This window comes from Verticillium dahliae, genomic scaffold (genome assembly GCF_000150675.1).
Source record: "Verticillium dahliae VdLs.17 supercont1.7 genomic scaffold, whole genome shotgun sequence".
In the NCBI taxonomy this organism is placed as follows: Eukaryota; Fungi; Ascomycota; class Sordariomycetes; order Glomerellales; family Plectosphaerellaceae; genus Verticillium; species Verticillium dahliae.
The window spans coordinates 919,096-931,792 of NW_009276917.1; the positions used below are offsets into that span (position 1 = coordinate 919,096).

Genomic DNA, 12,697 nt, shown 5'->3' on the forward strand with positions numbered 1-12,697 from the left:
TCCAGCCCCCTTGAGGCGTGCCTCCAGTCCACTAATGACCGCGGACCCGTTAGCTCTTCAACGGATGGCTCGCCACCTCGTCTCTTACATTGTTGGGTAAGTCACAGTCTGCCATCATCTCTCCCGCCGCCTGCGAAACTCTCCTCGCCGAGGAGGCCCACAGCAGCGTTTTCTCTCGCTCTCTTTGGCTTCCATGAAGAATATACATGGTCCGTGTTTCCGAAGCGGCCTCAAGACCCGCTCCATGTAGAAACAACCACGCTTTTAGCACTTCTGATCTTTTGCCAATTTTCTTTGCTTTTCTCTATCTGCTCGGCACAGAAAACACCGAATGAGACTGACAATGTCCCAGCCACACTCCCTCGCAGGCCGACGTTGCCGTCTTCAAGGCCCTCTCCTCCGGCCCTGACGCCGCCAAGTACCCCTACGCCGCTAGGTGGTACAAGCACATCGCCACCTACGAGTCCGAGTTTGCCTCCCTCGCCGGCGATGCGTCCAAGCCCTACTCCGTCTACGGCCCCGAGGCTGGCGAGCTCACCCTGAACCCCGCCAAGGCCCCCGCCGCTGAGGAGGACGAGGACGACGTCGACCTGTTTGGCTCCGACGACGAGGAGGAGGACGCCGAGGCCGCGCGCATCCGTGAGGAGCGTCTCGCCGAGTACAAGAAGAAGAAGGAGGCCAAGCCCAAGACCACCGCCAAGTCGGTCGTCACCCTTGACGTTAAGCCTTGGGGTATGTTTTCATTCTTCTCCACCGAAACGAGAGCCATGACTGACAAACGAATCCAGACGACGAGACCGACATGGCCGCCCTCGAGGCTGCTGTCCGTGGCATCGAGAAGGACGGTCTGGTGTGGGGTGCCTCCAAGCTCGTTCCCGTCGGTTTCGGCATCAAGAAGCTCCAGATCAACCTCGTCATCGAGGACGAGAAGATCTCGCTGTCCGACCTCGAGGAGGAGATCCAGGGTTTCGAGGACCACGTCCAGTCCACCGATATTGCTGCCATGCAGAAGCTGTAAGAAGCTTGAATGAATGATGTGGAGGGATGAATTTTATGAGGCATGATCGGGGTGGGATTGGGAGACACGATGGTTCACGCAATACCCAGAGGGGCATTGAATGAATTCGCCTACATAGACATTCCATGTTTGGAATCATGAATGCAAAAAGCAATGAGAGGCAAAAAACAAAAACCAATAACCATTGTAACCGTGCCAGGTGGAATCTGTCTCACCCAGTAAGGAGTCTTGTACCTCATTGGGCCGCATGCATTTACAAGGTGTAGTGCGCTAAACAATACAATGGAGGGGTCAGTGGGTCGTCCTTGTGGTGCAGCACAGGAGACGCGCCTCGTGCCGAGTCGCGACCTCGAAGACTTCCTCTGTGAAACCCGCCCTCGCGCCACTCCTCTGTGGTTCTGCATCCTCCTTCCCTCCCCGCGGCCTTACTCGTCTTCTCGCCAGTCCCAGCTCAGATGTACGGCGACCTCGGAAACAAGCTGGTAAGAAACCTCCTCCGCCTCCACGTCCAGCACACCGCAACCTGACACAGGCTTCACCACCAGGTGCTCCAGGCCAAGCGCACCCAGAACCTCGCCCATCTGCCCCCCTACCAAGCCGAGATTGTCCGCGCCGTGACGCGCGAGGTCCGCGACCTCGACAAGGATGTAGCCGAGCTCCTCGCGCCTTACCAGGGCACGTTCGACCCGGCCGAGCACCAGTCGACGGCCTGCACGCTCCTCGTCAACCACCTCGCCATGCGCCGCAACAAGCGCTGCCTGCTCGCCTACCACCGCACACGCTCCGACAAGCTCGAGGAGCTCGTCTGGAAAGACGCCGACGTGCTCGACCTGTCGGGGCAGCAGGTGCGCGAGGGGCCGGCGGGCGGCAGCGGCGGCCGCGGCGGCGGCGGGCCCGGTGCCAAGGTCAGCAGCGGCGACGGGTCGACGAGCAGCCTGAGCCCGCAGGAGGAGGAGTACGTGCGGAGCTACGGCGACCTGCTGGCGGCGTACAAGGGACAGTGGACGGATATCGATCTGACCGGGAGCCTCGAGCCGCCGCGGGACCTGTTCATCGATGTGCGGGTGCTCAAGGACGCCGGGGAGATTCAGACGGAATACGGGTAAGGGGATTGGAGGTTCTCGCCTCGCACTGCCTGCCGAGGCCTTTTTTTTTTCTTTTCCCCCTTTACGTTATTGCAATGGCTGGCTGACTTCCCTTGGTCCGCAGATCGATCACGTTGACGAAGAACAGTCAGTTCTATGTACGACAGGGCGACGTGGAGCGACTCATCACGCAAGGATACCTGCAAAAGCTGGATTGAAGACATGCTGTTTTTTGACAGTTGTCACCTGATGCATGAGAAAATGGAGTTTGTTGGTGCAGGACGCGTCGCCCGTGATGGCCCAATGACGCGGCGAACCAGATTATCACAAAAGCGGGAGCACGCATGGCTCTCGGTGAGGGGCTCAGGTGTCATCTGGTTCACCAGAAAGAAAACAACTCGATGCGCCAGACGCATGCCGAGACGAGGCGTGATGGACCCCTTGAACTTTCGTGCGTGGCCACCTCGACGGGTAGCTACGAGTGCAACGCTGAAGTTGGGTTGTCGCACGAATGCCGGTGTCGGACGTTGTACGCGGCACAGAACGTCCGGCAGAGGAGACGAAACGAGACGTCGAGCTGACACCGGAAGCTGGAGCCGCGGCGGCCGGGCGGGCTGGGCGCTGGGCGCTGGGCGCTGGGCAATGGACACTGCCAGCAGCGGGCAGGGCGACGACTGGTGGAAGAAGAGCTGGATACCAAGGCAAGCAAGGGCATCAGGGCTACCTATTTTCCACAGCATACATGTAACATGCCAAGTCAATTGAATGACACCAAACGACTAAAGATCACATCTCTGAAGTGTTGCATGTTGGGGTTCCCATTGTTTTTCATACGTGATGGCGTTGACAGAAGAAAATGACATGTGGAGGGCTACATGGTACAGTACCTACACTACATGTACCTACCTCCTGACTCCTGACGATACGGGCCAGTTGTGGAATCACGGGCAAACCCTAGGTACCTTGGCGATCACTAAAACCGGCGCTGCCGGACGAGCCCCGCCGCTCGTGGGCTGCAGCGACGATCCTGGCCACTGGCCATGTGGGCTCACGGGCTTGACGGGCCAAACGCACTGCTGCTGTGTTCAGCCCTTTGCATCCGGTAGCGCGATCACGAATGAGTCTGGATTTCCCTAGAAAGCGTGTCGTGCTTGGATTGCCATTGTAGCGGTCGATTGCGACATGGATACCTACCTACCTAGGTAGGTAGGGACGGCGTCGTTGTTTTGAGTTGCTGACGGCGGCCCTGTCAGGGAGGTGCAGAGAATTCATCACCGAAGCCTCTGGCTGGCAGTTGGGCTCCAGGGGGGGGGCCATGGGGAGTCTCTGGGGGAAGCGATTGGCCTGTGTGGCAGGGTGGCGGCTGAATGGCGTCACTGAGGCTGCTTCGTCTGGTGCACCTGCTGCATTGCTGCACCCTTCTGCACCTGCTGCACCCTTCTGCACCTGCTGCACCCTTCTGCACCTGCTGCACCCTTCTGCACCTGCTGCACCCTTCTGCAAGCTACTGCTGCCCACGCTGCCCTCATGCTGCTGCTGGCTGCCAGGACCAACCTGAACCGGGACCTGGACCGACCTCAATCTTCAGGTGCGGGGCTCAATTGAACTGAACGCGCGCTGGCGCCTCATGCAAATTTGCCGGAAGAACTGATCAGGCCAACCCAACCTACCTTGGACAGGACCGAGTCCCACGATACCGGCAGACGGAAGACCGCAGCCGGATCCCCTTCGAAACGCACACCATCTGTGTCCTGTCACGACAGACCTGTCAAGACAGGTTGACTCGATGGAGCCAACATATGGCATTGGCATGTTCGACCTACCTACCTAGGTACAATTCAAGTTCAGGGACCACCAAGAAAGACATCAGCATCGCCCAGCCGGCCCCATGGCTTATCTGCCCCATACCCTTCCCTAGCGTTCCTACGTCGTCTCCCCCATCCTCGTCACACCTTCAGCTCTCCATTGCATACCAGTTCCCACCCCCATCGTGTTGCGGGCGCTAGGATGGCCCAGAACTAATCCCTTTCTGTAAATACTTTTGCCTGCTTCTTCTTCAGCCAACTGGAACCCGAGCGACCTTGGCTTTGACTGGCTTTGCCTGGCCCTGCAGCAAACCTTCCTCCTCCTCCTGCTCCTCCGGTTCGGACCTGATGCTTTGCCCCTCGCCGCAAACCCTCCATCGCTGCTGCAGTTTCCAGTGAGCACATCGTCCCGTGGATGTCGCCATGTCGTCACCCAATTATGGCTTCTCGCCATGGCGCAGGAGAGCTTCGTCACTGAGCACCCAGACCCAACCTACCGACGACGCGCAGCCCACGCCCATCAACCGCCCGAACCGCAACGCCCTTCCCCCAAACTCGGACTCTCTGCGGCAGCTGTCCTCGTCCACGGGCCAGAGAGAGCCCATACGGTCCTTCATACACGGCTCCGTTCGAGACGACCTTGGTAAGTCGTCGCCGCCGCCAGTTGCTCTACCCCACAGTCGCAGGAAACGTATACTAACACGCACGCCCGCCTCCTCCCTACAGCACCCGTCGACAGCGCCGAATACCTCCGTCACGTCCGTGAGGACACGGCAGAGCTAGCCTCCTACCTGCTCTCTGACAAGAAAAGCAACCAGAGCCCCGCCTTCCTCTCGAGACGCCGCTCCCAGCAGTCCCAGGCGCAGTCCCTCCTGCCCAGCGAGGACGACGATGCCGACTACGGCTCCGAAACGATACACGAAGTCTCCGAGCCTCCTTCGCCTCACAACGAAATACAGCCCGACGACGACTTGCCCGACGAGGGGCCCTCCATCCTAACGAGCTTGCTGCGCAAATCTCCACCACAGTCCAGAGGCGCGTCTTCTCCGTCGCCTGACCCGCGTGTCCCCGAGATCGAGACCCCGGCGCGCGAGCAGAAGAGGTTAAGGTCGAGGTCGAGGTCGAGGTCGTCAGAGCGTCAACAACGGCAGAGAGGCAGCATGGGAGGAGAAGAGGCAGAGTCTACGGAGCGGACGCCCCTGCTGGGAAGGGTGTCCTCTGCCGGACACGGCACCAATGGCCACACGACGGACGACGTCGAGGGGCAGAAGCCACGGCCGCGAAGACAGTGGCTCAATGGACTGAAGAGCGTGGGTCACAATGTCGAAGCCAGCCTGGCGCGGACTGCCAAGGCGGCGACGAGTCCGGAAATCTGGAACCGCAAGTCGCTGTGGGCGAACGTGGTGGTTGCGCCCGTCTCCTGCCTGCCTGCCGTCATCGTGGGGCTGCTGCTCAACGTACTCGATGCTCTGTCCTATGGTAAGACTGCTCGACCATAAGCTGCAGTATGTAGCCTGCTAATCACTCTACCAGGCATGATTCTCTTCCCCCTCGGCAAGCCCATTTTTGCCGGTCTTGGCTCGGCTGGCATTTCTATCTTCTACGTGAGCACCATCGTCTCACAGCTCACCTTCTCGGCCGGCAGTGGATTCAGGGGTGCTGTTGGCTCTGAGCTCGTATGTATTTCCTTTTCCTCTCCAGCACGCATGCTCTGACACACCTCAGATCGAAGTCGTTCCATTTTTCCATAACATGGCTCAAACAATTACCGACATCGTTGGCGAGGAAAACCCCGACGCTGTCATCGCCACGACAATTACCGCATACGCTATAAGTTCCATGGTCACTGGACTTGTCTTTTACCTCATGGGCAAGTTCAACTTCGGCTACATGGTCGGCTTCATCCCTCGACACATCTTGATCGGCTGCATTGGCGGTGTCGGATGGTTCCTCGTTGCTACTGGCTTCGAGGTCTCCGCCCGCATGAGTGGCAGCCTCGAATACAACTTGGAAACACTGCGAAAGCTCTTCCAGCACGACACAGTACTACTTTGGGTTATCCCTCTCATACTGGCCATTGTGCTGTTCTACGGCCAGGCAAAAGTTGCGTCCAAGTACTTTCTGCCCTTGTACATCACGGCCATTCCCATCATCTTTTACTTCTTCGTCACAGTCATTGACACCCTCGACGTTGACCCTCTTCGCGACAACGGCTGGATCTTTGAAGGGCCGCCAGCCGACGAACCGTGGTGGTATTTTTGGACACTCTACAGTAGGTTCCCAAGAAGACGCTGTCGACGACTTGGCTAACCCCGTTTACAGAGTTCCACCTCGTCCGGTGGGAAGCCATCCTGGACACAATCCCAGCCATGTTGGCGCTGACTTTCTTCGGCATCCTTCACGTTCCCATCAACGTCCCTGCTCTTGCTTTACAGACGGGCGAGGACCATGCTGATCTCGACCGGGAGCTCAAACTGCATGGATACTCCAACTTTCTGTCCGGCTGTTTCGGTAGCATCCAGAACTATCTGGTGTACGCAAACACTGTCTTCTTCATGCGGTCTGGAGGCGATAGCCGACTTGCTGGCGTCATGCTGGCGGCCTTGACGTTTTGCGTGCTGATGGTCGGGCCGATGATCATTGGCTTTATCCCGGTCATGATGGTCGGCACCCTCATCTTTGATCTCGGATTCGAGCTGCTTCTGGAGGCCGTGTGGCTGCCAAGGAAGAAACTGAAGCTGGCAGAGTACCTGACCGTGAGTGCATCCAGCGTACGTGGACTGATCACAGGCTAACAGTTCCAGGTGATCATAATCGTTCTCATCATGGGCATTTACGACTTTGTCATTGGAATTGGTGTTGGTATCCTCCTGGCCTTCATCTCGCTGATCTTCCAGACATCGCGCGTGCCGGCGGTTCGTGCCAGCTACAACGGCGATATCGTAGGCTCTACAGTGCGCCGCAACCCCGGTCAGCATCGATACCTACAGCAGGTGCGCCGTCAAATCTACATTGTCAAGCTGACAGGTTTCCTCTTCTTTGGCACCGTTGTAAGCGTCGAGGAGAAGATCCGAGCTCTGATTGAGGACGATGCATTCTCAGAGTCTCCTATCAAGTTCCTCATCTTGGACTTGTACCACGTCAGCGGGTTGGATTACTCGGCTGGAGAGGCGTTCAACACGATCAGCCGTCTGCTCGATAACAAGGGTGTTGTGCTGGTGATCAGCGGTGTCGATGCAGAGACCGAGTTGGGACGCAACCTACGAGCCGTTGGTCTCGGCTCAGAGTCGGTGGAGGTGACCATGCTGCCGGACCTCAACTCTGCGCTCGAGAGCTGCGAGAACGAGCTCTTGAAGACCCTCTACGCAAACCAAGAAGAGCTGCATGCCGCCACGCGGAATACCCCCACGGCGAGCCTCGACGTCCCGGTCAAGGCAGACGTGAGTTCCGCGCTGGATGGCGTCTTCAATTCGCCCCGGCGGAACCACCTACGCACCGCTGCCAAGAACGCCCTCACCAACACGGAATCGCAGCAAACGACGCGATGGCAGAGCTTTAAGGAACCGCTGCGTCTCATGCTCCAGATCTTCCAGGGCTTGACCGAGAAGAACGAGGACTTTTGGTTCCGCGCCGTTCCCTACTTCGTGCGGCGCGAGTTCGTCGCCGGCTCGACCCTCTACCGGCGCGGCGAGACGGCGAGCGGCTTCTATCTCGTCGAGCAGGGCATCCTGCGCGCCGAGTACGACCTGCCCCAGGGCTGGCTGACGGAGAGCATCGTGGCGGGCACGACGTGCGGCGAGCTGCCGTTCTTCTCCGAGACGGAGCGCACGGCGAACGTCCTCGTGGAGCGGGACTGCGTCGCCTGGCTGATGGACACCGAGGGTTGGGAGAGGCTGCAGAAGGAGGAGCCGGACGTCGCGAGGGAGCTTTTGCGCATCTCGCTGAAGCTGACGAGCGAGCGGCTGAGCTCTATTACGTCGTATATACTGACCATGGCGGGCTGAGGAGCCGTGCCGCCTCGGTGAATTGGATAAGGGGGGAGGGGAAAGATCCCAGAAACCATGTTTGTGTATAGTGTTGTATTGGATGGAGCGGGACATCCATGTGCTTGGAGGTCATTTGCCATCTTCATCAGCGTTTTTGTTGCGATAGTCCAGAGAGCAGAGAGAGGGCGTTATACCCAGTTTGACAAAAAATAGAATCGGTTCACGTCTGAACAAGTCGAGTCGTTTGTTTGTGTGACGATTCATAGTCGTGCGTTTCGATTTGTCTGTACTACGTGTCATAACAAGTTGTGGAAAAAGAAAAAGTCGTCCAACGCCGTCGCTGTCCCCAAGTTCATATCCCGGCCTCCCCATTCATGTCCGTCCGACGATGCCATCGCCGACTAATCATTCATATAATTGACCCCCTCTTATCTTTTCTGTCCAACTGTCGAGCAACCTTTGAGCGTAGCCATCATCGCAGCTCTATCATGCGTTTCCAACATGCCACCAGTCTAACTCCTCTATGACTCTTGACTCTTGGCTCGTGAATCTAGACTCTACTGTCCGTCCTGTTGTCTACCTCCATGTCTACCACCTGATGGGTCGCGCTGTGCAAATTGTCCTTGAGTATCCCGTCGTGCTCCAGCTTTGGCCACTCTTCATGTGACGCCTCTGGCTTCTCGTCCGGCTTTTTGTCATCGTCGAGGCTTTCCCGGCTCTTCTCAGACTCCTGCTCCTCCTTCTCGGACTGCTCCTCGCCCTCATCATCGCTCACGTCAAACTCTCCGATCACGTCCAGCTTCAGCCGCGGGTGCTTGAGACAGGCCGCCTTTACCTCGGGAGGCACTGTGCCCTCCCCGACGACGATCCTCTCGAGCTTGGCGGCGTGGAGGTCAAGATGCTCAATCATGTGCACGAGCAACTCGGTGACTTCCTCATCGCGGCCCAGCTCGCCAAAGAATTCGAGCGTCTCGAGCGAGGGCGGCAGGCCGACAGACTGCAGCCTAGGCTTCCTGGAGGTCTTGCCGAAGAGCTGGTAGTCCCAATTCATGCGCAGCGTGGTCAGCTTCTCAAACTCGCGCAGGGCGAGCGGCTTGTGGCCGGCCAGGGAGGGAAAATCAATGGTGACGGTCTCCAGAGAGGCGGCGGCTGAATCGATGGCGACCATGTAGTCGCGAAACATGTCGGAGCTCTCCTCAAGTTCGGGCTGAGGGTCCTCGAGCTGGGTCATGACAAACTCTTGCAGGGCCTCGGGAAAGACAAGAAGGTCGGACAGGGCGTCGTCGTTAATGTCACACTCGACAAGGTGCAGCTTCTTGAGGGCCGTGGCGTGGGGCTGTTCCATGAGGTCGAAGCCGCGGTAATCGAGGCGCGCGCGGCGGAGCGTCAGTGACTCGAGCGTAGGGTGGGCAAAGATGTGGATGTTCTCGCGGAGGTCCCAGTAGCCATCCTCGGGGGACTGATAGAAGAGAGAGGCAGACTTGAGGCAAGCCAGATCAAAGGGGCCATTGAACAGCTGGCCGATGCCGTGGAGGAGGGTCACGGGAACGGAGATGTCGAGCGTCTCGAGATTGGACATGGCGGCAATGGCGCGAGGCAGGCTATCAAAGCGAAGAGCAGCATCTTGGGGACGGTAACCGTGAACAGGGGCGTGTGCGTCGATTGTCAGAGCTGTGAGCTCGTGTGAGGGGTAGGCCAGCTTGACGTGCTGTATGGCGGAGCCACGGCGTGGGCGACGGCTGAGGGACTCGCTGAAGAGCAGGTGCAGCTCGGGATTCAGAAATAGAACCGTTTTGTACAGCACAGCATCAGCGAGGGCGTGATACCGCTTGTTGAGTCGCGAGACGGCACAGAGATCGCGCTTCGACTGTTGAGCGACAGCTTCGAAGAGGCGGAGAAGAACGCCATCAGGGATAGCGGCAAGCAAGTCCGGGTGGACCACCTTCTCGGCCCCGTTCCGATCCTGCGTCAGGGTGGAAGAGCAAGCCATCATAAAATGTCGATGAGCCTGGCGATGAAATGTTGAAGAGATGTTGGTTGGATGACGGCAAGGTACGGCGCGTAGCCTCGGCTGATGGTATGCAAAGAGTTGTAAAGCAATGAGCGCTAATGTACTAGCAGGTCGTCAGCATCGCAATGAAGCGAGGCCGACGTGCTTTCAGGTATTCATAATCGGAAGTATGTGATACTTGGCGGGTAGGGTGGCAGGACTGCCAAGCAAGCGAACCTTTGATGAGAGGCGGTAGAAAAGGGAGATGATGATGGAGGTGCAGTTGATATGGTGTCCTCAAATGGAGTAAGGTAAGGCGGGAGGGCGATCAGATGTTGTCAGGTTGCCCGCACACGCACACGGGGTTAGTTCGAGGTGAGCTTGAGCTGTAGGCGGGAAAGGGAAGGAGCCAGGGAGCTGCGGCCCCAGACCGGAAAGGTGGGGGTGTGGCGACCACCTAGATATGGAAATGGCAATAGCACCCCAGGCCGTTGATCCACTGTTTCACCTATTGGCCGCCCTTTCTCTGAGGTGTCTCTTTGTACATCTTGTAGGTAATCACCTTGCCTCACTGCGACTGCCTCGCCGGATGACTGATTTTGCACTTGCCACTGTTTCCATCAGATCAATAGCGGGTTTCGTCAAGACCACGAGTCGCCTTTTAACCCTATCTTCTGTATTCGCTGCCCTGATTGCGCATCGAGCTGCCGTGCAAATATTGCCGAAGAGGCTTTATCAGCGAAAACCCTCTTCGCCCAAGGTTCAGACCACCTTGCTGAGTGAGACTAGGCACCTGGCCGGGCATCTTTCAATCAACAACTTGAAATACCCACCACGGAGTTCATTCGCACCATCTCTGTATGACTGCCAACCGCCAGTCCCGCCTTGTAGGCGGGCGAATTACCAAGCCATCACCATCATCATCGTCATCCTCTCTGCCTTCCTCCAAGAAAACGCCAGCCCGAAGCCCTCAGCCAAAAAAGCCTCGACCAGCCGATTATGAAGAGGACTATTTTCAAGATCACCTTGATGACCAGGGGCTTGTCCTAGCCCTCGCCACAGACCTTACACTCCGAGACGTGCCGCAGGCGATGGCCCGCGCCCGAAGCACCATGTTCGGCCCTGTCCCCGGCATGGGCAGCAAGCGCATGGCCAAGACGGTCAACTTCCACGCTGGCCTGCCTGGCTTCGTCAGTTCCGGTCACGTTCATGCTGTTCTCGGTGGCAGTCCGACGTCCGTGGAACGTGAGGTCGCGACGCTCGAGGGTCGCGGCGTCTTGAGACGGTTGCGGGTTCGTGGGAGGGGCGAGGTTCTGATTCGGCAGGATGAGTACGAGGGGCTGGTCAGGCGCAGCTCCAGACTGGACGAGGACACGAAGGGGCTCTATCTCAGATTCCTCAAAGAAAACCCTCGCGCGGGCATCATGAGCGTAGGCACGTGCGACGAAAAGCAAGGGGATGCCTTGGTCAGAGCCGGCTTCCTCACAGGAGGCACGACAACAAGAGATGAAAACGCTTCGCTCGGGGGTTTCTATGGTCGACCAGAAGACAAGGCGTCTCTCGCAAGCATCGCCGCCGCGTCACGCGCTGCCAGCGGTAGCATCGAGGCAGTCGGCGGCGTCGGGGCGCTGCAGAATGCAGGCGGCAGAGGCGGCAGCAGCGGGGCATCGCGACTCGGCCGGGGCGGCGTCGGCCCAGAGCCCGAGTATCGCATTGCCGCGCCAGGTCACGGCAGCTATCTCAAGCTGGTGTCCGCGGCGGTAGAGCACCTCATGTCACTGCTTAGTCGGTCCAAGTATGGTGAAATGCCGGAATACCTGTTGCGAGAGCGTTGGGACGGTGGTATCGCGAGCGACGACGCCCGCAAGATGAGGCGCGCCCGTGGTGAGTTCACTGGCGTGCTCCCGTGGCAGACAAAGAAGTGGCGCGAGTTCTACGGCCTCGAATTCGGTTGGGTCCTTGCCGAGGCCATGGGCACGGGACGTCTCGAGGTCTTCGAGACCGGAAGCGTCGGTCGTGGAGTGCGCAAATTGCGTGACGACTAGACAAGGTGACGCCTGCTTTGGATAACATGTTTGATATCCTAGATTATACCCCGGGAGTTGCAAGCTTGACTTGCATCGAATAAATTCCGATTTCTTCGTCTACTTTGCCCCTTGCCCCTTGCCCCTGCATCCAGTCCGCTGCGAGCATTCGACAGGGCTGAATAATCGATACCACGTTGCCGGGTGGATGAGTCGTACCAAAGTCTAAGTAAAAGCTTCAAGCTGTGACTACTTTCTGCCGTGTTGCCCCAGCTCAGTGGCTCTTTTAACAACACTCGTGGTAAGGCACATAATCAATCCAGGCTGACTTGTGCCATGTAGCTATCGGGTGGGAGAATGTCACACTGCGGCCAAAGACACGGCATACTGTATCTGCAGTCAAGACCTGCCCGGAGCTGCTCAATTCCAAGGTTGCGTGAAGCCCAATCCGTACAATCGCAAGCTCATACCACTTGGCAAGCCCAAAGTCCTGCGTCCGGAAATCTGGGGTCTATATTTGTGTATATATATAATTATCAAGAGGTTTAAATGATCTGACTTCTACAGTAGAAGATGTTGCATTTGACCTGTCGTAGGAGCCCGGAGCTGCTGGGCGAGGTATGTGTCGTGCAAGTTTATAGTATGGTCGATTCTCTAACAGTTGCGACAGGAGAACTTATCAAATTCAAGCATCCACCTTGGTGATTCTTCGCCGGATTCCCAACGACGACGCATACGGATGCTTGCTGGAGCTGTTGAATTGAAGAACGAATTGGCGTTGAGCCACAC

General features: G+C 57.8%; 5 protein-coding genes across 5 annotated transcripts; 4 read left to right on the forward strand and 1 right to left on the reverse strand.

Moving 5' to 3' along the window:
* Positions 1 to 34: 34 nt before the first annotated feature.
* VDAG_04372 (elongation factor 1-beta) lies at positions 35 to 1,018 on the forward strand (the record flags this gene model as incomplete). The annotated part of the gene is made up of 3 exons (XM_009650819.1): positions 35 to 96; positions 353 to 732; positions 789 to 1,018. 3 exons carry the CDS (start codon positions 35 to 37, stop codon positions 1,016 to 1,018), a joined length of 672 nt encoding a protein of 223 aa, XP_009649114.1.
* Positions 1,019 to 1,473: 455 nt separating this feature from the next.
* VDAG_04373 (DNA replication complex GINS protein psf1) lies at positions 1,474 to 2,321 on the forward strand (the record flags this gene model as incomplete). The annotated part of the gene is made up of 3 exons (XM_009650820.1): positions 1,474 to 1,500; positions 1,564 to 2,120; positions 2,252 to 2,321. The coding sequence occupies 3 exons, from the start codon at positions 1,474 to 1,476 to the stop codon at positions 2,319 to 2,321; spliced, it is 654 nt and encodes a 217-aa protein (XP_009649115.1).
* Positions 2,322 to 4,331: 2,010 nt separating this feature from the next.
* VDAG_04374 (sulfate transporter family protein) lies at positions 4,332 to 7,912 on the forward strand (the record flags this gene model as incomplete). The annotated part of the gene is made up of 6 exons (XM_009650821.1): positions 4,332 to 4,551; positions 4,635 to 5,387; positions 5,442 to 5,584; positions 5,634 to 6,180; positions 6,231 to 6,664; positions 6,713 to 7,912. The coding sequence occupies 6 exons, from the start codon at positions 4,332 to 4,334 to the stop codon at positions 7,910 to 7,912; spliced, it is 3,297 nt and encodes a 1,098-aa protein (XP_009649116.1).
* Positions 7,913 to 8,444: 532 nt separating this feature from the next.
* Positions 8,445 to 9,884, reverse strand: VDAG_04375 (uncharacterized protein; the record flags this gene model as incomplete). The annotated part of the gene is made up of 1 exon (XM_009650822.1): positions 8,445 to 9,884. The coding sequence occupies one exon, from the start codon at positions 9,882 to 9,884 to the stop codon at positions 8,445 to 8,447; it is 1,440 nt and encodes a 479-aa protein (XP_009649117.1).
* Positions 9,885 to 10,744: 860 nt separating this feature from the next.
* VDAG_04376 (uncharacterized protein) lies at positions 10,745 to 11,929 on the forward strand (the record flags this gene model as incomplete). The annotated part of the gene is made up of 1 exon (XM_009650823.1): positions 10,745 to 11,929. One exon carries the CDS (start codon positions 10,745 to 10,747, stop codon positions 11,927 to 11,929), a length of 1,185 nt encoding a protein of 394 aa, XP_009649118.1.
* Positions 11,930 to 12,697: the final 768 nt, after the last annotated feature.